Source organism: Meleagris gallopavo, chromosome 23 (genome assembly GCF_000146605.3).
Source record: "Meleagris gallopavo isolate NT-WF06-2002-E0010 breed Aviagen turkey brand Nicholas breeding stock chromosome 23, Turkey_5.1, whole genome shotgun sequence".
NCBI classification, from domain to species: Eukaryota; Metazoa; Chordata; class Aves; order Galliformes; family Phasianidae; genus Meleagris; species Meleagris gallopavo.
In genome coordinates this window covers 5,429,929-5,457,214 of record NC_015033.2, presented here as the reverse complement: position 1 = coordinate 5,457,214, position 27,286 = coordinate 5,429,929, and the positions used below count along the sequence as shown (strand labels likewise).

Sequence of the window (27,286 nt, the reverse complement as noted above, 5' to 3'; positions counted from 1 at the left end):
CTGTCCTGTTTAACCCTCTCACACTGCATGTAATATATACTGCTGCCATTCAGAAATAGTCCCATTGCTATTAAAAATGTAAACCTTCAACTTTCTTTACTTGGAAGAAATACATGTGTGTCTGATTTCTAATGTGCAGCAGATTTATAAAGTGATCTGAGAAAAATATGTAAAACTGATCCTTCAGAAAAAACCAATCCAACCCCCCCTTTTTCTTTTTCCACTGCTTTATCCATAGTTGGTTACTTTTGTTGAGATGTCTTCTGGTTGTTATGCAGAATCTTTCATACAGATGGAGCTATTTATTGCCTTGATGTCACCTCATTTAGCATGTGGCTGGTATTTTTATAGATAATTTTTTCACCTAATGTTGCTGTTAACATGTGGAGCGCTCTTTAGCAGTTCTGGAAGTGCAACCAGTTGATGTAAATTGCTTTTGCAACTGCTAGTGCTAAAGAGCCAAACAGACATCCCGAGGAGTTGTCATTCAGGGTCTGTTGTGCCGGTGGGCTGCAAAGGGCACCACGTAGGGTGTGAAGAGAAGATGCAGAGGGTGAGCATGGCCCATTTCACATAGTCCTTCACGCACAGCTGATAGTTAATGCTGGGTAGCAGGCAGTGCTTTGCATTTTGCACTCCAAGTGAAATGACCACTTCTGCAATTACTGTAAGTGGGCGTTGCTTGGCCAGCGTGGATGGTTTGTGATGGGACCATTGTAAACATGAACGTAATGTCAGCAGACTGGGCTTAGAAGTTTCAAGACTTTGCACTGTGTCCCAGGGCAGAGTGTCACTGTGGCCCTGAGTTCTTTAAGGCCAAATTCAGCTCTTCTCATTCAGATAGGTGCTGGAAAGGAAGCGCTGGGAAGAACCTTATCTTTTACATTGAATCAGAGGGTGAATGGGAGCATTTTTCAGAACATTTGTGAGACAAGAAACTTCAAGGCCAGTAACACGACTCTGTGATCAGTGCAGCAAGAGCCTGGGATAAACTGGAAACTGAGAAAGCAGTGTTCATTTACATATTTTTTTCATCTCTTAATCTTGATGATACCAAAGTGCTTGAAGAAGCTTGCTGCACTATTAGGTAAGGAAGTACCAAAGGTTGAATAGTAAATGATGTGCTGAGTACTGCAGTTTTTCAGTATATAAACACATGCAGCTCACACAGACCTTGGATTTCTGATAGGGATGTCTTAAGGATGTGCTGTTTCAGTGAGTACATCTGCTGCTCTGCTGTTTACAAGGAAGTGATTCTTACGCTTCAACTTCTCACTTCCTTTTGAAGTGGGAGTCTTTAGAGATTGTATACAACCATAACCCCAGTGAATAGTACTCAATTTTGGTTTGATCTTGTATACAAAGGAAAGGGGGAGGGGAGAAAATAGCTCCATCTCAAAGAGGTTGGCAGGAACCGCCTGCATGATAAGCAGTTCCTTCTTCAGCATGCTGTTCTGTCTGAGAGTATCCTGAGTCAGATAAAAGTCCTCTGTATCTGAGCTCGTAGATCCATCCAGAGAGGAGGGATTTGACTTTAAGTGGGAGGTTTTAACCCGAGGCACCGTTTATTTGTGTGTTTCTGCCTGAAACGAGCATTCTGGGAACACGTTTAACAAGTACAATATATTCCATGCATTTGCTGGAATAAACGGTGCATATAAGCTTCCTCAGATATGCAGTCAGCAGGGAGCTGTCTGGCTCAAGATTTTACACATTCTTGCATCTAACTGAGATACTCTAATGCCAAATCCAATATCCAGACTGCACTGCGTGTGCGTTTGTAACACACCTTAAAAACATCTGTCTGAATTGGTGAATGAATTCCATCACAGCTCGCTGGGTTCAGGTGGCAAAGTCCTTTTCCAAGAAACCATCTGCCTGTAGGGAGCTGCAGCCCCAAAGCCCAGCAAGTGGGCAATAATTCTTCGGTCAGGAGGTGCAGCTTTATCTTCTGCCATGAGATCGTGATGGTTGTGTGAAACTGAGCCCAAGTCATGTAACGTTTGCGTTCTCAGACGCAGAGAACACGCACTGCTCAGTAAAGGTAGAAGATGTTTCAGCTTCTCACAGCGGTTCATCACTTGAAACAAAGTACAGTTAAGGACATCACCGAGGAATTGTGGCAATGGTGGATTTTTAGTATTTTGCAAAACTGTGATAGGAAATATAGGCCTTCCCAGCAGTGGCACACGTTTGTTTTCATTTCTTATCCCGTGGAATGACTGCGTTGTCTGTAGTTCTGCTGTGGTTGCTGAACTTTGAGGTTATTTTTCAACTGACTGTGGCACTTCTGAGTGTGCTTACACTGTCTTCTCCTGTTGCGGACTTCAGAGATGGTTAAGCACTGTCCTCGTCCTGCTTTCTGTGGAAATACACATGGGTGAAGGCTGCAGGTGGCATTCGGTCTGAACTCCAACTGTGGTGGGTATTTTAGCTGGTGTGTATTTTACAATAGAAGATGTAAGACTATTCTTCTTTTAATTTACTGGATTAAATCTCTTCTCCATGTCTGAAGTGCACTGAGATCCCTACAGACAAAGCACGCACTGTATTTATGAAGCAGACTTTTTCCAGAGCCACGTTAAGTAACAGGTTTAGTATTATTTCTCCCAAATACCAGCAGCAATTGAACTGTTCCATAGGCTTATACTGCCTGCCAATTTTCCTTTGTTTGAACTAAGGTTGCTTTATAATTATTGCAGTGGGGGGAAATTGTTCCCAGGCTGAAGGTCAGTATTGTGAAGTTACAGCCCTGAGCAGGCTTCCAGTGATAGATTTTATGCAAACTTGGGAAACAAAAAAACCCACGGGTTTATACAATGGAAACAGTGACAGGATTTGAGCTATACCAGAACCAGTGAGTTTATTGCTCCAAACAGGTTAGAAGGACAAGGCTGTTAGACTGCAGCACCTTTATGAACGCCACGTATTGATGAAAAAGCTAGAAGGTTTTGGCAGCAAGAACTGGGTCTAGCTGAAAAAAGAACTTATTACTGGAAAGTGTGGGAGAGGGCTGTGCATACAGACACCTCTCAGAGGCTGCCATGGCTGATCTCTGCACTGCTGGTTGCCAACCAGGATTTAGTGGAGGGTTTGGGGATCAGTCAGTTCAGCAGCTGAAGCTTCTGTGAAGAGCCTCTTCCATTCAGCACTGCTTTCAGAATGCCAGAATTATGTCTCCTTGCACTTACAGCTGTTGTTTGTGCTGGGCTTTGGGTGTCCTCGTGCTCTTTTGATTACAGATCAAAATCTGTATGCAGGTTATAAGCTCAAGTTGAGCTTCTCAAATAGGTGAATAATTGCCAGTGCTGCTCCTTGACCAGAACAGGAGGTTTGAAATTCAGAAAAACATACTAAATGAAGTTATATTGATTGCTTTGTTGGTTATGGGTAATAACAAGTACTTCAGTAACAATAACCTCTTCTATTATGAAGGGTTGAGGGAACAGGGCATGTTTAGCTTGGAGAAGAGAAGGCTTTGGGGAGATCTCATTGTGGCCTTCCAGTACTTGAAGGGAGCGTATAAACGAGGAGGGGGAACGGCTGTTTGGGAGGGTGGGTGGTGATAGGACAAGGGGGAATGGTTTTAAAGTGAGACGGGGAAGTTTAGGCTGGATATGAGGAGGAAGTTTTTCACCCAGAGGGTGATGAGGCACTGGAACAGGTTGCCCAAGGAGGCTGTGGATGCCCCATCCCTGCAGGCATTCAAGGCCAGGCTGGATGTGGCTCTGGGCAGCCTGGGCTGCTGGTTGGTGACCTGCACACAGCAGGGGAGTTGAAGCTAAATGATCATTGTGGTCCTTTGCAACCCAGGCCATTCTATGACTCTGTGACAAGTACAGTGTGGTGCATTTTTACCTTTATCATTTGTGCAGTGTTTCGTTTTCACGGACTACTTGTTACCTGTTGCTAAAGTTTGTTCCCTTCTGTCTAAGTTATTAGGAAGTGATCTGCTAGGAAATGTTTAGGCTCAGAGACTCTCAAACGTGTAACAGTAACTGCTCTCAAAAACACTGCATGTGTACCCCACTGAGAATCACATCTGATAGCGTATTATAAACCTGTGGTAAAGGATCAAGGATAAAACATAGTTCCCTAAAACGTGCATTGTCTCTTGCAGAAATTTTTTTAGTCTGAGTTGGTAAACAGTTCTCTCAGCAGTAAAAGTAAATACCTTCCATATATCACTGCACTGTGATCTGTTTGAATACAGAAATTCTGGTTGAAAACTGGTGGACTGAATCACATGAATTCTACGAACTGTTAAGCAAAAGCCAATTAACACCACTGGCTGTTTTTAGAGGGTGTATGGCCAGCTGAAAGGAGATTCTCTGCTGTTCAGCTTTGTATGAACAGTGAAGAGCTGTGATGTGTGCCTCAACCTTCTGACACCATTTCCAATCTCTTTGTGTCTCCATTCAGCAGCGCTCCTCCCTGCTGTGACTAGTAGACATGAGGGCATTTCTGTCTTGTATTGCCTTTTGTGTGCTTATTAAAAAGAATCAGCAAATCTGTTGAGTGCATGTTTAATGTAACACAGATGTGGGCACACCACCGTTCATTCTGCTTTACAAGTCTTCACTTTTTGCATTTCATCAGTATTGCTTATTATTTACAGAACGTAACTTGAGACAGTTGAACAAATTTTTAGATTAAAATTAAAAAAAAAAGTTGTGTGGAATGTTGTTGGTTGGTCCAGACCAAACAGAGCAGTTTGCCAGGGGCGTGATGGACTAAATCAATGCAATTTAAGGTCTAGCTCTAGTGAACTGCATTGAAAAGCAGCTGCCTTCTTACCACCAGGATGAACTTTTGCCATGGAGGCAGTAAGTGCTGTACTTTCAGTACTTAGAATACCAGAATGGCCTGGTTGCAAAGGACCACTAACGCTCATCCAGTTCCAACCCCCTCGCTGTGTGCAGGGTTCACCAAACCCAGGTCAGCCCAGGCTGCCCAGAGCCACATCCAGCCTGGCTTTGAATGCCTGCAGGGATGGGGCATCCACAGCCTCCTTGGGCAACCTGGTCCACTGCCTCACCACTGGAAGTAATAGCATGGGAAAAAAACAGCATTTGAATATTTATCTGAAAGTTGGTTAATACAAAAACCGTTATGCAGTGTTGTTGCTCGTAATAGGAAAAGTGTCAAAGTGAAACACTGATGATTGGCCCATAGTGTGTTAAAAAGTGCATTATGCTTCACACGTGTACCCTTTACACTGAGTTAATAGAAAGTGCAAGTGCTCTGGAAGGGTTTAACAGCCAGTCAGGGCTTCCTGGGTAAGAAAAGCACTGCTATTATGCAGCTTTGCAAAGTAAGGAAGCAGGACAAGTAGCAATATGTGAATATTACAGTGGCTCAAACTTTTTAATTTATTTGGGTTTTGCATTTCATAAACAGAAATGTAGACGTTTTGCTTTCTGGTTGTAAGAATATATAAGAAAAGGTGGCCAATATGTTCGCTTCCTATGCGGATTCCAAAATAGAATGATACTGCTATGCAGCTGTGCCTGCTATAGATAAATCCTGGTTTTAGCAGGAAAATGTAAGGGGCAGGAGAGGTGAACTGCTCTAAAGTTGCAGTAATTAATGCTGTGGTTCTAACAACTGTATACAGCCGTTACTCAGTGGAATAATTTTAACTGGGATAGCTTGTGGCAGTCATGTTTACCTCGTGCCCAGGTTACTTTGGTTCAGATAAATGCTACTAAGGAGAGAATACAGTTTTAAGACATTACACTTTTGCAAATGAGGGGAAACAAAGGACCTCCGCAGCAAACTCAATTTTTATACTATTATTTCTCTGTAGTTAACAAATGTATTACCAAAACCCAAGCAGTAAAACAGCGAGAACATCTGGGTGCAGAGGTACAACATTTGACTGGTATTATTAACAATCACATTTGTTATGGTTTCATAAACCTCTGCTTTGCTTTGTGTTCCTTAATTTGGAGAATTTCCACTTTTCATTTCATTCTTCCTGCACACAAAGTGACATCCCATCTTAGCATGGCCGTAGTTCAGCTGAAGAGCAGTCACTGAAGTCTGCATTTTTTTGTCCTCCCTGAATTCCTCAGGAGGATCAGTGCTACTTCTGAGCCACTGTAAATGTGCTGTGTAGGTCAGGGATGTAATAATCTCATTAACAAAATTAGAACTTAGCAGGTAGTCGTGGTGCATTAGAACCATAAGCTGGCTGATGTTTTTGTCTGCTGTGGTGGGAGCCGCTACCTTTGACTTCCCTACCTTGTTTGCAAAATACATGGCTGATATCAAACAGAGCAACGATAGTCAAAACACACTGAGAGAGAGGTCAGTCACCCAACAGGAGGGCAGCAAAGATATGTAAAAGATTCTCTTCCAACAGTATTTAGTGCAGCCAAGAAGGGAAGGGGCAGAAAAAGTTGCCTGTCACGATTAAAAGGCAAGGGTGTCAAGGACTGGAAGGAAAACACATTTTAGAAGTGTGCATGTGTTTTAAGCCTGGGACAGGATTGCTGAAGGTGAAAGGTAACAAAGAAACAGGGCTCCAGAGGAAACATCTGCAGAAAGCAAAGCTTAGAAGGCAAGTGCTCTTGTGTGCTATTGCCAAGCAGCTTAGAAAGAAAAGCCATGGTTACATGGGATTTTCTTCTCCTATCCTTTGATCAAAAAGCTTAGAGGCAGTTCACTGTACGGAGTCTTTACAAAGTATCAAGATGGGAAGTAGAGTGAAAATGGTGCATTTGGCTTGAAACACCAGGAACAGCAGTAGTCTGGGAGGTACAAAAACCATTCAGCAATCCCAGAGCAGTGCTGGTAGGAAAGGACAGGGAATAAAACAGGGCTGCGCTGCCTGTAACACAAATCTTCATGGGTAGGGCGTTCCAAAAGCTTAAAGGAATTCAGAATATTATTTTTTAACAAAATACTGCTAAGGGAGGAACCTACCCTCTGGTTCTTTAGCACTATGGCCTGTATCAACCTCTGATGTCTCAAGCCATATATGTCTTTTTATTATGGTCATTTTTAATAAATGCTCAGGAAAGGTAAAGTATGCTAAACCTTGCTAAAAAGGTTCTGTTTTTTTTCCTCTTGTTTTAACTTCACTGCATGCTCCTATTTCTGTAACCCTTCTGTTTTCAAACTACTGGCAACTGTCTGTTAGTGCCAGCTCCACCTCAGTCTGTGTGCTCCTATCTTCTGTAGAGAAGCGAGAAGAAATGGTCAAATCAACTGAACTCTAATAGTAAATAGATCAAAAGCCTTGTGGATGGTACACTCGGTCTGTTTCTTCATATTAATTTAGCACACTGCCCCTTGCGTGTAGAAAAACCTGAGATTTATTTGAAATGTAAAGCCAATGAATAGATATTGTGTCTTTGAGATCCATACACTGTATGTGGAGACCTTGTATTTTCTAGAAGAACAAAGACAACTCTGTGTGCTGACAGGTTTAAGTGGAATTAAAAGCCCTGCTGTTGCACAAGTCATTTTTCTGCATCTATTCTGCATGCAGGACACAAGCAGAGAGAGTAAGAAAGCCACGCTGCTGCAGAGGACCCCAAGGGCTCTTGCCTCGCTACTCAGAAAGTGAAGCAGAAGGACAAGAGCAGCTGTTCAAACTGACTGACAACATCCAGGATGAGTTGTAAGTACTGATTTTACGCAGTTATTTAAGTACTTCCATTTGCTACCATTGTAGCTTTGTGTCTTTGGGAAAGAGATGAACGTTACTTCCCATGCACATACAAGGCTATTTCAGGTGTTTTCTCTTGGTACTGAATCACAGCACGCCCCAAGCTCCTGGTGGCTTCCACAGCAGCCCTTTCACTGACTCTATAGCAGTGCCATTGCAGGTGCCACAGGGTCCTGTGCTTCACTTGTTGCTAGCTGTCGTTGATCTCACATGGCATGCTGTTTCCAGAAGAGTTGGAGCTATGGCTTCTCGTCTCTCATGCCTTTTAATGATTCCAGTGTCCTTCTATCATCACAAAAGATGAAATTTCAGCTCCTAAGTAATTAGCATTTAACATGTATGTCCAATGCAGGCTAACCCCTCCTGTGCGTAAACACATGCTGCTGGAACCTGTATTCCTTGCACAGAGGCACATTCTTCATGCAGACAGAACTGCTCTCTGTGCCTTTATCTGTCTCTGTTGCCTGCTGTTCTCTCAGCCCAAGGCCTGGCAGAGCAGCTGCCTCCAGCTCCATGGCAGCAGTGTGTGAATCACACTGTTAGGTGGGTGCACGCTGAGGTTGCTCTGGTATAGATGTGAGAGAAGCTAGCCAGATGCCTGTGGTACACGTTATTCCTAAGCTGAGGCTGTTAGCAGTAAATGAACAAAACCTGCACTATAAACATTGGTGGTTTTTCTTCCCAGAAAAGTCAGTGTGGAATAATTTGAATGGGTAATACACACAAAACTGATGATGCATCTTATGTTTGAATGCCCTGGATATGGGTGCATGAAAGCAAGTGAAAACAGCAGGTATTTTGGTCAGGTTAGGCAGTACAAAAAATCCATATTCAGTAAATGCAAGAAAGTTATCTGTTCGTTTGTCAGGTTGCTGGTTAGGTTCTCATGGCATAATTCATTACTTAACCAAATTTCTCTCTCTCAGCTACCTGAACAGCTGTTTTCAGTAGAGAGCATGAGATACTGTGTTTTGCACTATCAGAGTATTTGCTCTGAGTATCTACTTCACATCAGAGCATTTGCCAAGGCAGAGCAGTTAGTTGGAATTGGTTTCAGTGTCTAAAGAAAAAAATGGTACCTCGTGGTGAAGCTCTCAGGGGAGTTTCCCCATTCACTGCACTGTCTCAACTCCACCAGCATCAATAACGAGGCACTGAAAGCTGTGTGCCTATGAGGAAGTTTGTAGTTGCCACTTGGTTGTGGCCCTGTGATCTTACAATCATATTATCCTGTTTGCATCTTATTGAAAGGACTTAAATGGCGTATCTAGCCTGGCTCTTGAAGTGGGGAGAATTGGAGGAGAGCAATTCATGATTAGAAAACCAAACAGTGTCAACTTTGGGCAAGTGTACTCTATAAGCAGAACTGTGGGCTGTTGTCATTTCAGTCAGGCTGTCCACTCACTCTGACTTTGACCATTAGGAACATCACACAACAAGAGAACAGAAAATAAGTACAAAATTATGCCTCTGACTTTTATCCTAGTGTCATAATCAGAAACATATTTAGAAACCTGATTATTTGCATATTTTTCTTCAGAGTTAAATCCATAAAAGGGGGTTTAATACCTTGCTCTACTGTTCTAACTAAATGTTTCCACATTTTTTTCCAGTTAGACTCACTGTTTCACTTCTGGAAAATATTGTGTAATTACTTCCTGATGTTGTTAAAAACCCACAAATTCTCCAGAGGTCTGGTTGCTTCTGCTTTGTTCTACTGGATCATGTTTCATTTAATCTTCCATTTTATTAATTTGAAATTTTTAAAACAGTGTTGATGAAAGTTCGTTGCGTTTTTTAAAATGTATAAATCAATGAAAGTAATATCTTGTAGTCGTATCTTAAAAGGTTAAATATCCATTTTGAGAACTAGGCATGGAGAATAAAATAACAGTTGGCAAGAGAAAATGGGTAATGATGCATGACTCAAAGTTAGAACAAAATGTAGAGCTTGAACTACAAACAAGCTGATGTTTCAGTGCTTCGTCATAAAGTACGTCCCGCTTCCATTCCTCAAAGTACGTGTATGACACCATGAAAAATCAGAGATACAATCTTCTTATGGGGAAAAAAATACAGCCCTGTAGTCAGGTTTCCCAGTTGTTCCCACTGAACTTCACAGTAGCTTTTGCTGGTTGGGTTCTCTCTGCAGCTGTCTCCATACAGAAGGCTGGAATCCCATATATGTGGGGAAAAAACCCAACAGTTCTGCTTTTGTGGCTGTACAATATCCTCTAAGGTCTCTCAGCTTTACCTTGACTGTTGCAAAGAATGGTTTAGAATATATTTGAGATTTCTTACTATCACCTTTTTTTAATTTTCTCTCCCTGCTGGAAAAGAAACAAAAGCAGTGTGCCAGCAGCTTCATTCTGGTTGCTCTTCCAGTGGAAGCATAACCCAAGTTAAACGTGGGATCTCTGCGAAACACTGGACTTTTATTTGCCTGTTCTCAGAAACAAGACTGTTCTGCAGACTGCCCAGCAGGTTAAGAATGACTGTACTCTTCTCTCCACTTAAAATGAAAATTTAACAACTTGAATGAGCACGTCTGCCTTTTTTCACCTTTATGGAAACCAAAGTGTTAGCTGATATGACTAGGAGGCATAGAGCAGAGATAAGACAAGTTCAGCACTGAGCAGCATCTTGCAGACGAGTATTAATAGAAATTAATTACTAGAATTTTCTTTTATATCACAAAACAAACCATGATCTGAGCTTTAGACTCTTTTTGGTTGCTAACATTCCACTTGTAGCTGAAGGCTATTGGATGTAGCTCACTGTAGTTTGTACGAAGTGTTACCTAAGTAGAAAAGCAGGCAGTAGGTTTGGAACTGGTCAGTGGAGATGTGAACTTTTCAATCTAATAAAAGCTCTTAGGACTGAAAATCTTCAGTGTTTTCAAATACAGTGGAGTATATTGCTGAACGTGTCAGGGCAACGACAGACAGATACATACAAATAACAGCTCAAAAAAAAGTGAATCTGAATGCACCTGAAAGCAGGAGAATCCTAGTTTGACAGTTTAGTTTGTACTTTCATACAAAACTCAGCACTCTTTGTTTCTTGTGTCTTCATATATAATTTTCTGAAAATTTCAGCTTTTTTTTTTTCTTTGAAAAAGGAAAATCACAAATGGAGTTCATTTCAGTAGTAAATCACAAATGAGGGAGTGTTCATGTGTGCATTATCTATTTCACTTTTGCATTCCTTCCCACTAATTTTTACACATCAACCTTTTCAGCCATCGTAATTCTCCATCTTCTTAATTCACTCTTTTCTACCTCCCCTATTCATCACTTGGACTAATCTCTCTGGGGAAACCTGCTTGCTGCTTAACCTTTCACCCCAGAGTTAAACAGCTAATTTCTCTTTTCTAGCTACTGATCCAGGCAGCAGGTTAAACTTGTTTTTTGTTTTTAAAGACAGGGGAGGTGTGTGGCAGAAGGAGGCACAGTAGGTTTATGTGTTAAAAAAAAAAAGCTTTTATCATAAATATCTGTAAACTTTTTCACCTATCAGTAATGACTGAAGTTACAATTAAACTTCAATGTAAGTCAGTCATTCAGCGTTTAAATGCAAGGAAGTTAATCTTCCTAAGTCTTGTTAAAGACTATTTTTATATAGCCTTTTAACATCCAAAGCTAGAAGCCAGGCATTTAGTGCTCACCCTTGGTTTACTACCTGGTCTTTTTCAGTTGAAGGGTACACACCAGCTTGATCTCAAGAACACTTTAAATGCAAATGAATTGGATGTGTTATGCTATTGGTTTTCTTTAAAACTTCCAAAGGTCACTGAAAATGCACAAGGTTGAGACCTTTGTTACAGCTGAGTATTTTTATCAAGTGATTCATTTCCTTTTTTTCATTTTGTTTTTTCTCTTTCACAGCTTCATAGCAGTGGAGAACATAGAGAAGTACTGTGTTCTGATCTCATCTAAAGCTGTTTATTTCCTCAAGAGTGGTGACTACACCGACCGCGAAGCCATCTTCCTAGAAGTGAAGTATGATGACCTCTACCACTGCCTTGTTTCAAAAGATCATGGGAAAGTATACGTGCAGCTGACCAAGAAAGCTGTTAATACAAGCAGTGGTGTAGCAATGCCAGGCCCATCACAACAAAAACCAATGGTAAGGATCTAGTGCCTGCTGTTTCTTTCATGCAGGGGTTTCTTTTCCCCTCAATGCATGTACTGATGCCAAATGTATTTCTACTCATCAGCGTTTGGTTTCTTGCACTGTTTAATAATGAAAACATCATTCTGCCAGCAGTGAAAGTAACTGCTGCCAAAAAGGTTTAGGTGAGTAGAACTTGTTCCATGAACTCCCGAGAAACGTTGAAGGTAAAATCTAAAATATTCCTAACATATTCCTGAATGCACAAGGTACATTAAGAAATATTTCTTCATCTGAAAAATAATCCTAATTACACAATACATGCAGTTAAGCACTGTGCTATTTACTGTAGCGTTCTCCCTACATACATAGCATCTTCCAAAGATTGGAAATTGACTATTTATGTCATACATGTAAAAATTAATCAGTATCTCACTTCTCAATGTCGTGGGTTTTTTGCTTCATTGCAGTAGTTGTTCCAGGTCTGTTTTACAGACAAGGTTACAAGCTCACCCCTGACCTAAGTCAGTTTACATTCCAAACAGAGCAGCCAGATGAAAGGTAAGAGAGGAAGCAAAGGAAATAACTTCAGATATTGCAAGATGTTTCTGTTCCCACCCAATATTACCGAAACTCTTGTTACCTGTCTTTCTCATTTCTTCCATCCCTCATCCTCAGCCCTGAGAACAAGATTTCCACTGAAGCACTTATATTCCTTCAAGCATAGCCATGCAAATTCCTTTGGTCAGCAAAATAAAAATATAATGGTGCCTCTTTAACATCATACACATTTCTTTCTGCAGGTCAATGTGAAATCTGAAGTTCTTGCAGTAAAGCTATGTCAAGAAATAAACTATGCAAAGAGCCTTTATTATGAACAACAGCTTATGTTAAGACTCAGTGAAAATCAAGAACAATTAGAGCTGGACTCTTGAAACATCTTCCTTACTGCCAGAGTGAACTGCAGGAATCAGTCTGGAGCTGATGGTATTCTGTAATTAGAGAAAATACTATATGGGAAGGAAATAAATATGATTTTAGTATTTAACTGTATGGAATCATTGTGAGTGGGCTTTTTTTGGTTTTGTTTTTAAAGCATTAGTTGTATAACAAAGATACAGCTCAAATGCATTCAGTTCTGGGAAATGCCTTGTATTTTGCTAACATGTATATATGTAAAAGTGTTTCATGTAAATAAGAAAGTCCAGACCAGGGTGTCAGTATGAACACAAGTCTGTTTACAGTGTAAAGAAATTAAAGGAGCTATACTGAGTCTTACTGCAGTACCTGAAACTACCTGTTCCTTCTCTCTCCCTCTCTCTCTGCTTTTCACAGTTCAGGAATGTACGTAAGGAGTGTTTGTTAAAAAAAAGAAGTTCACTCCAGCTGTTGGAGCACAGAAGTTCTGTAGTTCTTAGCTTTAACACTGTGATTAGGGTGCACTGTTTTCTGTTGTGTGGTTTTTTTTTTTTTCTTACCATGAGTACAGCTAACCTGTATCTCGTATTGCACTGAAAGGTCAATGCTTTTAACAAAATAATTGCGTTATGTAAAATACTGCAGAGATGACTCACTAGTTTAATTACATTTCCAAAATACTAGATAACAAAAAGCTGAATCTGTTCTGAATCCAGAACTCAAAAAGCTAGTCAAGTCTGTACCTCTGAAGGCCCCTGCTTTCGTGTTGTTTGAAAGCAGTTCAAGTGAGCAGCCTTGGAAACTGAAATCTTCATGTTCAGCTTTTCCCTCCACGTGTTTGTAGCTGGCTGCTTAGTGCTGAACTCTGCTAGCAGTGGGAAGGTCAGGGTGGGGAGACATCACTGCATCATTTGTCTTAAGGATATCATCTTCAAAATTAAACTTTTTGAAATAATAATAATAAAAAAAACATGCTTTTTCAAATGCTGTTATGTCACACGAGTGTTTGTCTCATCAACTACCTTTATTCCCAGGAACTAGGTAATCTAATGGAACTTTTTCCAGAGGGAGTTACAAGTCTGTCTATCTGTTTAAGAGGGAATAGCCTGAAGATAGTTACAAGTAAAACTATTTTTAACTCCTGTAATGTGAAAGGCAGAGGACTGCTGTGTGAGGACAAAATGTAGTATCAGTGGATGTGTGTATGGTCTGTCACTAGAGATACAAATCTATAAAGGCCCATTATGCAAATGAAACTGATTTAATGCACCACTTTTGTATGTTTCTCTGTATGATTTTTAAGTAAAATGTAGAATTCAACAAGTGCATTGGCTCAGCAGTGCTTTAACAAGTCAGTCCTATTGGATTCTTGCTAGTAAGGCCCTGCTCCTCTCCCCTGCAAAACTGTTTTCTTTTAATGCTGCAAAGCCTGGTTGCTAAAGCAGGTAAGTAGATGGGTAGGGTGAATAAAAACCAGCTCACAGCAGAATGGCTTGCATAGTCTGTTCTGCAGCATCCGTGTAAGAAATGGGAGTGCAAACGCCTGAGAAGTACGGCAGTACACCTCAATTCAGTGACCTGAACTCAGAGAACTACAGGATACAATGGATTTGATTTGTGTGTTTCCTTTGGAATGTGCTCAACCTGTTGGGGTTTTTTTGGCTGGTGATAACAATTACTTAAAGCTTCAAGAAATATACCCACTGTCTTAGATGTACAAGAGGGCCATGGACTGCAGCTGGCTTGGGCTACTCAAGTTATGTCACCATACTGTTCCAGCACTGACACTTTGCTCCTCTCAGCTACAGTCAGCACACTGACTTTTTTTTCATTCATACCCAAAGTTCTCTCAAACAGGTTTTCTCTTACAAACACAGTGCTGATTACTAGGAATAACGTACAGACACACTTGCAGGAAGCACACTGCTTCTTGTAACATTCCAGAACAAACTGAACTAGAACTTCATTGTTTTTTGTTGGTGGTTGTTTTTTTTTTTTAAGCACAAATGATGTTACTTGTTGCTGTAACCCAACTATTTTTGGATCATCTCAGAACTCCTGTGGACTTCCTATTGTTATTGGCACTATTAACATTATTACTAAGTGAATAAGTACAACTTTCAGATTCCAAGGGCCACACTCAGAAATAGTTTTTAGAGGAGGAAGTGCAGAGAAAGTACAAGCCTTTAGCTTTCACAAAAACTATACACAAACTAAGACAATGTAGTAATTCCACTTACCAAATCATGAGAAGTTCTGAGCTTTATGAACGCAGTTAAGTATCATTCAGCCTGGTTTTATTTGAGGAGATAGGAATTGCAGCCATGAAAGTAGATTGTCTTGAAATTTCGGAAGCAGAGAGAAAAAATTGCTGATGAGAGAGAATAACACAGCTTCTGTACTGTGAGACATTGCTATAGCACATCACCTCAGCTATAGAGAGTTAAGTCAGTCCAAACAACACACCACAAGGAACGGTACATTAGCTATTAAGCTAATTAGCAATTAAGCTAATGTGATATGTGAAAAAAGCACCCTAATATTTCTAACATTTCTCCAAAACTATGTGGTCCACCATCACTAAAATGAACCAGACTTGTGACCAAACTTTTAATGTTTGAACTACGTCAAAGACCACAGCTGACCATGTCATTTTTTTCTAGAAGCAATTCTGGACACACAGAATTACAGAGGTCCTTCTGTCCTGATCTGTATCAAAAGCTTTGGCTGCAAAGACCTCACTGCCTCAGACCTGACAAAGCAATTGAACCACAGAGAATTACTACTCTGAATCACTGATATGTAACAGGAGCAGTGACAAGGCCACCAAGACTTCTTTTTTTTGCCTAAGGAAGCAGTATTGCTAACAGGAGAAATGTGGTAAACAGTCTGGGACTGCAGCAGTATAAACATACAGAAAACAGATGCATACCATGAATACTAAAAGTGGAGAGGAAAAAAAGAAAAAAAAAAAAAGTAGCATCACATACCCTACCCATAACATAATTGTATAAGCTTTATTCCTGGAGACAGTCCTTGGCTGGTAGCAGGCTGCAGCACATCACAGGTGAGGGGAGCAGATCAAGTATGTGTCTCCCTTGCTGCCTCTGTAAGAGAAAGGCAGGGGACAAATTAAAAGAAAGACTTTAATAACCCTTAGGTGCTCAATTCCAAGTAGGAGTGAGGGTTTGCACATCCAGGGTAACATCAGGCTGAAACAGTTTTCACAACAGTCACTACTGGACCATAAACAATTCTGTTACCTACTCCAACTTAGCCGTCTTTAAATAAATTACAGGCAATGAAACAGGAAATACACAATGAGATATGCCTGAAATAAGCCAAACAACATGCAAGATGTGGACAATATCCTTCCTTCTGCTCTTGGATATTTTTCCAATAAATCAACTCGATTCTAGCTGAACAGCTTAACTTGTGAATGCTGTTTAATCAAAAAGTGCAGTGCTTATGTTTTTGTGGAAAGAAAGTAAGTGGCTGGAAGTTCCACATCTCAAAACAGAAAAGTAATCATAATAATCACGACAAGGAGTTCAAAGTATGCTATCCCATTTCCCAGACTGCATGGTGTTTTCTACCACTCAGCTATTCTTTCACCAACTATAGACTTGGTCCCTGGGATCTTGGATGAACTATATAAAAATGTGTCTAAAAAAAAAAAAAAAAAATCCTTTTTTCTTTACCATCACAACTGTGCACTGACCTGATTCATACAGGGCATGAAGCATCAGATGATGACACCCTGAGGGAAACCTTGCTTGCTCTGCTTCTCTTCCTTAAAGAACATTCCTGTATTTTCTAATCACAGCTAATTCAGGTACCTAGCTCTGAAAAGCAGGCTCTGGGCATACACTGCACGTTACTGGCAGTTGCAAACAGATAAAAACAAAAGAATGGGCATTTTTATTAATGCCACAGTTAATCAAATACTGCTTAAATAACGTTGTTTCTTACAGAGAATTACACCATATATGTATTTGTGTGTATGTGTTTATGTAATATATCTGTTTCTGAAATTTACCTCGCAAAGTGATGGCCTTACTCCCCACACTTCCATTCTTAAAAGCATAGTTGTTATAAACAAGGATCACCAAGTCGTCCTGTCTGAAAAAACAGACTGGGAGCAGAGCTATGCACTCCAATCCATGCTTGGTGGTAACTGCTTTGTCAGTACACATGATGATGCTGTTTTATCAAATACTGGGCTAGGATGAAAGCATCACTGATTCCCCATGCATATGATTGGTTCAGATCTATTCCAGCCTACTGGTAGTTGGCCCAATACCCTGGTAGCCTTAAAAAGGAATCAGGACAGTTCAAATCTACCTCCTTGCAGTTACCTCGCAGAGAAAATGTTTCATTAACAGAATCCAGGTCGGTTTCTCTAGGACTGAGATGTACTCCTTTCCTGAGGTCTTTATCATCAGACTTTCTGAGTGGGGAACGTGAGTAAAGCAGCACCAGATGTGAACCCAGGGGCAGTGTGAGGACCCAGCCTTGTGTACACAAGGCTGTAACAGAGCTCAGTTACTCATGAAAAGAGGCCTGCCAAAAAGGGAAAAAAAGAAAGTTACTCATTAACCACTGACAAATAGTGAAAAAAAAAGATTATATTTTTTCCTATTTTCCCTCAGTGGAACTACAGCATATTCAAGTATAGAAGTAAAAATAATCTTGGCACTAAATGTAGTTACATAAGAGGTAAATGCCTACTGCATTGTATCAGTTCTATTCATGGCCTGCTGTGCAGCCACACTGTTGTCTCAGTACAGTCAGACTCTGCAATCATAAGGGATTGCTGAGGCTTTCTTGTAACAGACACACTGCTGCCCAAGCAACATGCCCAGCACAAGCAGTTCTCTCTGTGGATAAGAACAACCTTGCACCTCCGGCCTATTCTGGTCTGACTCGAAAGTACTAAAAGGCCATGAGAGAAGTAAACAGCTTTCATGTGCGTTTACACTTTGGATAAATGGATGGGTCACCCAAAGGACAAGGACTGTGTATGGGAGCTACAGAACAATTGTTTCTGCACACTAAAAATGCCAGCAAAATAAAAAAATAACAAGAAAAGTCCCCTGGATACTGCAGCTGTGGAGAAATTTTTAACAAATAGAGAAATCTATCAAATCCACCATCCATCAACCCTCTGGAAATAGCAACAGCATTTGCTTTGACCCTCAAGATTGGCTCACCATTCCAAATGCCTGTCGTTTGCCAGCAGCCTTGAAGCAATCTGCAGTCAGCAATGCAAACCACCAGGTGATGGTGCAGCAAAAACTTCGCCTCAGTCTTTGATGAGGGCAGAACAAGCAACAAACTCCACACCACTTGCAGGAGAACAGAACCATATTTCAGTAGAGCCAGGCTCCTGACACAACAACCCAAATACCAGGGAGAACATCAGTGATTTCTCTCCCCCTTCCAATGAGCACCACTGAACCTCACCTGGGCTTTGAAAATGTTTCTGTTCTGGTTACTCTGCAAACTGCAGACATTTCACAGAAGCAACCCAGCACTCACAGCAGAAAGAGCTGAATTTGTCCCAATTACAGACATTTAAACTGAAAAACTGAAAGCAGTTCAATACCTTGACTAAGATCCCATAGTGAAGTACAAGGCCAACGTCAGAACACAGCTGCTGCTTTCTCTTCTTTACCACAACAAGGTCTGATTGCAGCTTCACAGCACCTAGAAGAGCCATTAGTGCAGCACAGCATGAGAACAGGCAGCAACAAAGGATGGCTGGATGGCTCCTTCCTGTGATCATGCATCACCCTGCAGCCACCTGCAATCTTCCAAGCAACAGAAGCTTTTAACCAAATTTGTAATACCTATGAAGATATTATGGTGCTTTTTCTTTTCACTCGTTACCTTTTGTTCTCTCTGCCAAGCACACACCAGAGTGAAGCTGATCTGCAGAATGTGGATTTATATAACAGAAGCCCAGAAGGCATCACAAGATGGTACATAAATTCCCACAGCATCACCACTGTTGGAATGCACTCAGAACGGGAAGATGAGCATCCATTGGCAATGCAGAGGTTATACAGCTCTTTGAAATATTCACCACCAAGGACAAGCAGCATAGCAGTGCTGCATTCACCCAACGATCCTGGTATCACTGCTGTGGGTTCCTGCAGAAAGTTGAAATTACACAAATGCACAACAATACACTTTCTGTGCACACCAGCATGACTTCTGCATCTACCGTTTTCTGCCCTTCTTTCATACGCAAATGCTGAAATCCAAGCAATGTGCAAGAGAAGCCATGCTGTAACCAATCACTGGCTGCTGTACTCCACAGAAGAAGCATCTACATCCTTTCCGGGTTACATTCGGCCACACTTCTTCCCCACTGCTTGCACTGTGGTAAGCAACAGGCTCCCACCACAGGCGAGACGCACAGGAGGGTCCCAGCATTGCACACAAAGAGAAAAGGAGAGAGGAGGTATTTCTGGAAGCCTGGCTCTTCTTCAGAAGAGAAATGTTTCCCTTGGCTTGTGCAAGTTGCTCAGACTGTGTGCAGTAACAGGCTGAAGAAGCCAGCTTTCCATTCCCTGTTCCATTACTCTTTTTGATTGGCACTTTAATGAGGGCGCTAGGGGTCGACCCCCTGCCAGGGGGCTGGTTCATGCCCCGTTTATCTCACAGTCCATGTAAGACTAAAATAACACGCCAGGCTGAGTTTCACTGCCTTGTGATCCAACAGCCCACCATGATGGATTGAGTGACTGCAGCAAGTTGGCAGCTAAAGTGTGTTGTAACAGTATCTTTCTGTCAGCGCAACACAATGGATTTGCTGATTCCTGGGTTTTCCCAGTGTTCATCGTTACCATCGGCACAGAATTTTCTAAAGTTCATTTTCCAGAGGGCTGCAAACCGATAATAAATAACATACCAAAGGTTACACCATGCTTTTTTTCCCCTCCGCTGTCCTACTGCTGACGAAGTAGGGCTGTGGTGCCAGCTTTACTGCAGATGCATCAGCCATAAATTTCTATCGCTTACTTTTCCAGAAAGGGCAGCTCTGACGCTCTTTTTGTGTGAATTCATCCTGCCGGGCCAACGCACAGCACACAGGGCATTTCAGCCCTGAACACAATGCTGAATCCAACGCAACGCAAAAGGATGCTGCCACGTAAAGCAGTTCTCTCCACAAGAGCCACAGACTTGTTTTGGGGCTGGGTTTACAGCGTGCAGAGACATGAACATCAGCGTCTTTGTGCTGGGCATCCAGAACTGATCCAGATTTGCCCCTTTCCACCTCTGATACTCAAGATCCATATAACTCTAAGCAAAATCAAGCGTGCCCCTGCCAACAAAAAACGATTAAGAAGGTGAATGCACAAGAGAAATGACAAAATGTACATGGAAAGGACTTAAACAGGGGAGATCAAAAGAGAAGAATGCAGGGATATGAAGAAAGGGTGTGATGGGAATATGGGGCCAGACTGAGAAGCTGGATGAAAAATAATATATGGCTGCTCCCAATAAGAGTTTGCTTTTTACACTGATGATGTGAATCACAGCACAGCATAGAGTTCAATTCATGAGTTCAAGCTTCATGAGTTATACATCTGTATTCGTGAAGCAGCAGAAACACTCTTCACTACAAACTGAAACAGCAGCAGCATGATAGAGTCACTACTGGAGCAAGTCTTTGCTAGCACAGAGCATGTAATTACCCCAATACCTTGCAGAACTTCTCAGAATCCAGTTCAGAGTTCTGTGCACCCCAACACCACAGCCTGCAGACACATTACTCATCTAGCTTTGAACCTCAGAGGCTGCCAACAATACCGACACAGCAGTGAAACAGAAGATGTGCTGTGAAAGCAGTTTGAAGCTTTACTGAGGCCAGCTCTTGTCAATCCACCTCTACCTTGCCAGTTCAGCTCAGCCTGTATCTGCCTACACAAGCTGCTGCAGCCAAGCCCTAAGAGCTCCTCAGGGGAGGGCGAGATACTTACACCTTAGCACAGTAACACTGAGGAGGGCACACTGAGCATACAGCCAGAAAGCCTGGGAATTATTAGGAAAAACGAGTGGGTGGGGGAGCTCAAGGGACCAGTGGGAGGATGCGGGAAATCAGTAACACTGATTTGAATAACTGGTAACAATTATTAGATCTTTCTCGGTATGAATCATCTCTCAGAGACTCACCATTTGAATGATGTCACTCAAGGGGCAGTAAAAATACAGTAGAAGGAACAAGCTTGCCCTGAAACAAGGGTTTCAAGCCATAAGGTGAAAGAACAAAGTGGTCTGGGAAGTGTTGCAAACATGTGTAAAAGGGAGAAACTTTTGTGGAGAACACACACTTCAGCTGGCAAGTTGAATAAGCTTTAGGAAAATTATGGTGTTACTTAAAGCTCTGCCAAATCTCTTCAAACCGATGGAAAAAGAACGGTCCTCCTTATCTGGTGACCGCTGAACTTGTCCTTGCCCCATTCTTTCTCCAGTGGTGACATCTGCATTTGAAAAACAACAAGCTGTAAAATTAGTCAGCCAAAGCCATCCCAAGGGAACAAAACAAAACCAGAACAACAAACCAAGGGCCCCAAACAAGCAAACAAAAACATGACTTTAAACAGAATCCATTCTCTGGGTTCACCAAATGTACAGAACTGCTTCTGTCATTGCAGGGGATGGGGCAGCAGAGAGCAGTGCTGCCTTGTGCAGATTTCGACTGCTACTTTTACTTTTTAAACAACTGCATGAGGGCAAAACCTGCAAAGTAATCAGTGGCATCAGCAACAGGCTGATGCAACAGGCAAGCCCAGAAACGACACTGCAGTTCATACTCTTTTCCTCCACCCCTTCTTCTAACACACCCCTACTCTTCTCCATCTACAGGAGAGACCTACAGCCCCTTTCTGTCAATAGGAATACTGAGCTTGTGCACCCATTCTACATTCATTTCTCACCTATCAGAAAAAACATTGGAACTTTAAGAAAGCAGAATGACATCCCTGTTCCCTGGCAGGAGAGGAGTTAGTGAGCTCCAAGTGTAACAGTGGGCTCCACCACAACACTGCCATTCCTGCCCTCCTGTTGGGTGAGCCCCCATTGCTCTGGAACCACCAAGTCATGTCACCAGCTCCCCACCATCCTATGGCAACGCTGGGCTGGCCTGAATGCACATCTGGTCTGTGTGGTAATGGCAGCCTGAGCTCCAGTCTTTCCTCAACACCCAGGAATTTGGGGTACCAAGGGAGACATTCTCAGTACTACTTTGCAGCCAGTCACCTAATGTAAACCTGGCAGTGCCTGAGGAGCTGTACATGAACTCAAATGCACATGAAGAGCAAGAAAAACTCGACCTTCTTCCCAGATCCAAAATGGGGGAGGGAAGCCATCCTCCTGCAGTGAGCAGAGCAGAAAATACTCACAGCTCTAGGAAGGCTCACATCTCCCCGAAGTCAGTGCTTATCTCAAGGTTTATACAGTGTTCCTTCCATTTTAGACAGAGCTCCTGACATTACCATCTGAAAGTTCACTACCAATAAAAGGCTCTTTAAAGCCTCTGCAAAGACCTCTGTTTTATGGAATTTAGGCACACTTACAAAAAAAAGGGCTGAGCTCCCAGAAATACTGTGCAATAGGCACTTCAGTGGGTTTCAGGCCTTCCTCACCTGCAGTGAGTGAAAAGGAAGATCAGAGAACAGGAGTTCCAATTTCAAAACACTGACCTGAAGCCAGAGAACTGTATTTGAGGGTTTAAGCATTCTACTGGATGTTACTTTCCAACAAAGCTGCCACCCCACTAACTTCAATTTGCTTGGAGAGTTCTTGGGAGAAGAAGCAGTGAAGATTTCAGAAAAGGCCAACAGAATAAATTCTGTTCTGGATTCACAGAGGAAAGTCCATGATTTATATAGAGGTGATGTGAGTAAGAGCCATACCATGCCACGTGCGTTAGTAACTGAGAACAAAATTAAGCTTAATGGTTAGCATAATGCTATGTTTTTACAACATCTGTCAGCAATCATTTGTATTTACTTGCACTGCAAATGCAGATGAAAAGTCAGAGAAATATAAACATCAGAATTCACTGAATTCCCACCAGCCTTGCATCTCCCCACAAAGAATCTCTAACTATTCCTGTTCAGGCACTGTTTGTTCCTTGCCCTCTCCAGCATGGAATTTCTTCCCCATTCTCTATGACCAGGAATTACTGGTAGAGGTTCTACACCGGAGCAAACACTAACTAACCCTATGGCCATATTAGCATTAACTTCAATGCTCTAAAGACAGCAATCAGATCTTTTCTGGACTCAAAACAACAAATCAAACTCTTTTCAGTTCCTGCTCTCTCCTTGGCCATGCCTCACGCTACAGCAGAAGAGGAGGCAGGGAAAGCCAGGGTTGTGCTCCACTTGAGTTGTACTCCACCTGTGCAACGCAGGGTGAGCAACAGGTTAGCTGGGTGAAAAGTTCACTGCAAGCTGAGCTGTCTGTTTCTCTTGCTTAATTTATCCGATATTTGGCTAACCTTGCTCTGAACCCAGCCCCCAAGACCCCCTTCCTCTCATCCCTCCCCAGCGGGCTCATGTCAGCCAAAGACACCGCCCCTTCTCCCTTCTCCCTGACCCTGCTGAGCAGAGCGGGGGCTGGGACACAGGGCCAAGCACAGAGCCAGAGTCCACGCACTGGAGAGATAGCAGTTATTTATGCTCGAAACTTCAACAGGCCTCATGCTCAGGAGCAAAAATATAAATCCTACAGCCAGCACTTGGTATTGTATCCAAATTTATCAGTTCTCCCAAGGCCGGACGGCACCCAGCCTGCACCCCCCACACCTCTGTGCCCCGCCACTTCCAGAGATGCAGCACTCCCTTGTGACCTTCATGCAGTCCACAAACTGCACACAGCACACAAAAAGGCTTTGTCCATCCCTGCAGGCTGACCAGTGATGGTGCCTACAGCTCCCCCAAGCCCCCCTCCTGCACCCAGAAGCGTGCCAGCAGTGAGCCCTGAGCAGATTACCCTGAAGGCTCCAGTCCCAACAACATTCTGCGTCACCTCCAGACCACGCACGTCACAGCTCCAGTCAGGTGACACAGCCCGCTGGAAACAATGCCCAAGCACACAGCTTTCTGACAGGTCTTCATTATATTCCTGCTGTGCTCAGGACTGCTCCCAGCACTCTACAGAGCAACACCAAGTGTGTTTGATGGCTTTCTCAATGACTGGATACATCATCAGAAAACCAAGCGCACACACCAAACCTGCCACGCTTTTGCTGCTCTGCTGAGCAGCTGGTACTCCTTCATCTAGGACTGTAAGAATCAACATGTTGTTACATTCACCTGCTGGCACTCTGGGCATCTACGAGATGGTGAGCAAGCATGTGGCTAAACTGCTAACAATAAATGTTTCCTGCTGCAAACCTTAATTTCATTATGCTCTTTAACCTGACCAAGCACTTTACAGCTGTCCCACACCCAGGCTGCTCCTGCAGAAACTCACACAAGCAGCACGCTGCTGTTAATGGTCTGTATCATCACTGCCCCAACACATCACTGCAGTGCCACTGGATACAGAGAACAAAGCTGCAGTCTCACTGACGGGGCGAAGAGGAACAGCCTGACAGCTTTACAGTAAGTGGAAATTCCTTGTGGTCTAAGAATAATATTAACTGGCTTCTCAGGATCTCCAAATGACCTCGCCTCGACACATAGTTTAATTTGCCTGGAAGCAATGCAGATTGGAGAAGTTCTGATGTGAAGTTCTAATTTAGTGACACCATCCATTTCAAACCTCACCACTCCCACACAAGGTAGCACAAGATCAGCCTGTAACAAAAGAGTCCTTGTTATTAAAGGAATCCCAGGCCCTTATCAAAGAACAAGATCCAGCATCCCCCACCTAACCCTTGCATATTTTCAAGGCATGAAAATTGCTATGAAGAGCCAAGTAGAGTTGTCAGGAAGACATCAAACTTCAAACGACCGCATTAGAAAAAAAATCAGACGTTACACACCAAACTCTCAGCTCACACTGCATAACTCACCAGTATCTGTATTTCTCAACAGCAGACCCAGTGCAGACACTCTCCACTGCATCAGGACCATCTAATCATTAAAATGGCAGACAATTATTGTAACTGCCCATATCAGCAGTTCTTTGTGCTAAGTTTTCAAGTTAGAGGTTTTAACATCTCTTCAAAACTATTCAGTTAAAACAGAACAGGAATGACATGGCAGGCATCAGTGATAACATGTAAAATCAATTGATGAATGCAGGTACCCCATATCCAAGCCCTGTGCTCCTTCCATTCGCCGCAATGGAGAGTAAAATTGCTTTGAGAGAAACCACACTACCATGGGAACATTAAGGGGAAGTTGAACTGAAAGGCAGCTCAACTCATGGTTTAAGAATCATCCCATTAAAGGGGAAAAAAAAAAAGCTGATGTGATAATTTTAATCTTTTTGGCTTCTCCCCAAAAGCCCAGAGTTTGTCAACATCAGGAGAGGGCTTGTGAAAGCCCAGGCATTGCTAAATGGAACAGCTTTCACTTCAGAAAGACAAGGTAAAGGAGGAAGAGGATTGGTTGAGCTTTAAAAGTAACAAATGTCTTCTTTTCAATGTATCCAACTGAAAGGATACTGTCATTTGTGGGAAACAAAAAAAACCCTGGCCTTCACCCTCCACACCCCACAGCAGGAAAACCTAAGACAGAAACAACTGGAAACTGGAACTGTTTTGGTCTCTCTGGCAGATTCTTTGATTCTTCCAGACTGCACAAATTGAAGACAAATCTCTTTCCCCTAAAATGGCAGACCTTCAAAAGCACGAGCCCTTTGCCTCCTTAATTAAGAGAAATTTCCACTTATTGCCTCTGCCATGAACGCCTGTCTGGATTCACTCTGACAGCAGTCCCTTATACCTAAAGGACAGGTTACCAAATGAGGGCTACAGATGTTGTGCTCAAAACCAAACAAAATAAAATTATCTCTGGACAATCAACTTTCACCAGAACAGCCTTCAACATAAGACACCTCTGCAGATGGAAAAGGTGAAGAAACACAGCATGATGGGAGACAAATTTGTCACATCAAAGTCAGCTGTAACAAAGGACAGGTGTGGAGAGAAAACTTTATCAAGTCCACAAGTCACCTCCTATTTATTTCCACAGAAACTACAACAAAGAGCACAATAACACTATTTGATAGAGCAGGTGCTCAGCTACAAAACACTATTTTTCAGCATAATCACCACCACAAGATCTGTATTTTCACCAGTGATGAACAACAGCCTCCATACCGTGCTCATAAAGACCTGAACCAGCAGAGGTAACTGCTGCCACTGCTGAAACACACCTCCCACCTATCTCTCTGTGCTCACATCCACTTTTTGTCTCCATAAATGTTCAGTGTCAATGAATGTCAATGGGTGCATTCTTTTCCACAGGGAAGAATTCAATTACACACCTTTCCTTCAATTCAAAAAAGACAGGAGTCTTCTAGAGCATCTAATGGTGGGCCACAAAGATGACTAGGGGCTTGGAGTATTTCCTGCATGACAAAAGGCTGTGAGATCCGGGGCTGTTCAGCCTGGAGAACGCTGGACTTGATGACCCCAAGAAGTCCCTCCCAATCCCTACGATTCCTGATTCATTGGCACTTTTATGTCAAACACCATTTTGTCAGACTGCCTCTGTGCTGCCAACCTGTTGTGCAGCAATAAAACATAAAGCAATAGTGCCAAAAAGCTTCAACCTCTACAGCCATACCACCAACAGCGACCTCTGATGTCATGGGCCAACATAATAAAACAGAACCAAAGAATCACAGAATTAAGTTCCAAAAAGACCTCTAACATCATTTAGTTCAAACGCCCACCTACCACAATGCCGCCCACTAACCACATCCCTCAGTGCCATACCTCTACGTTCCTTGAGCATCTCCAGACATGGTGCTTCTACCACCTCCCTGAGCAAACTGTTCCAACGCCCAACCACTCCAACAGATTAGTTTTTCCTAAAATCCAACCTGAAACACAGTTCATTCTGGAGGAGCGTAATGAGCGAAGACCCCCAAGGCTCGGCACTGGCACATGCCCTCATTCAGCCCCACTGCCCTTGGGGGTACTGGGTGCTGCTGAACGTGCAAATGGGCTCCAAGTTGACAAAGAACAGGCTCACAGCTCAAACCCTCCCAGCCTACAGCCCTCCAGCTGGCCGCCCATCACCAAACCTCGGTTTGGCTTCATTTCTCTCAGCCACCCAACCTCCAAGCTTTCCACACAGAGGGTGGTGAGGCACTGGAACAGGTTGACCAAGGAGGTTGTGGATGCCCCATCCCTGCAGGCATTCAAGGCCAGGCTGGATGTGGCTCTGAGCAGCCTGGGCTGCTGGTTGGTGACCCAGCACACAGCAAGCGCTTTTTTCCCTACCTGCCTTCAACGTCGCCGCTCTGGAAGGTTCTGTGGCACCGCCTCGCTCTTCTCCCTCCAACGGCCCTTAGCGAACGTTAGCGGCCAAGCGACGCCGAGCAGCGCGCCCCCTACTGGTCGGAGGCCGCGCTGCACCCGCGGCTCCACGGCGCGCC

General features: G+C 42.8%; 1 protein-coding gene and 1 long non-coding RNA gene across 6 annotated transcripts in view; one reads left to right on the top strand and one right to left on the bottom strand.

The window, feature by feature from the left end:
- LOC104914185 (vacuolar protein sorting-associated protein 13D-like) overlaps positions 1 to 14,033 on the top strand; it is a 42,103-nt gene extending 28,070 nt beyond the window's left edge. Inside the window, exons 14-16 of the mRNA XM_010722927.3 lie at positions 7,499 to 7,630; positions 11,566 to 11,806; positions 12,595 to 14,033. Coding sequence (XP_010721229.1) covers positions 7,499 to 7,630; positions 11,566 to 11,806; positions 12,595 to 12,726 — 505 coding nt within the window. The 3' untranslated portion in view covers positions 12,727 to 14,033. The remainder of the gene's footprint in view (positions 1 to 7,498; positions 7,631 to 11,565; positions 11,807 to 12,594) is intronic.
- Positions 12,641 to 27,238, bottom strand: LOC104914186. Of its 5 annotated transcripts, none has more exons than XR_002121399.1 (7): positions 27,132 to 27,238; positions 18,318 to 18,418; positions 17,923 to 18,098; positions 17,068 to 17,272; positions 15,700 to 15,816; positions 14,950 to 15,080; positions 12,641 to 12,783 (listed from the first exon to the last, which is right to left on the bottom strand). It is a non-coding gene; the product is annotated as an uncharacterized LOC104914186 (long non-coding RNA). The 5 variants fall into 5 exon arrangements; XR_002121400.1 differs by having other exon boundaries at positions 17,054 to 17,272; positions 17,923 to 18,057; XR_795856.2 differs by having other exon boundaries at positions 17,923 to 18,057.
- Positions 27,239 to 27,286: the final 48 nt, after the last annotated feature.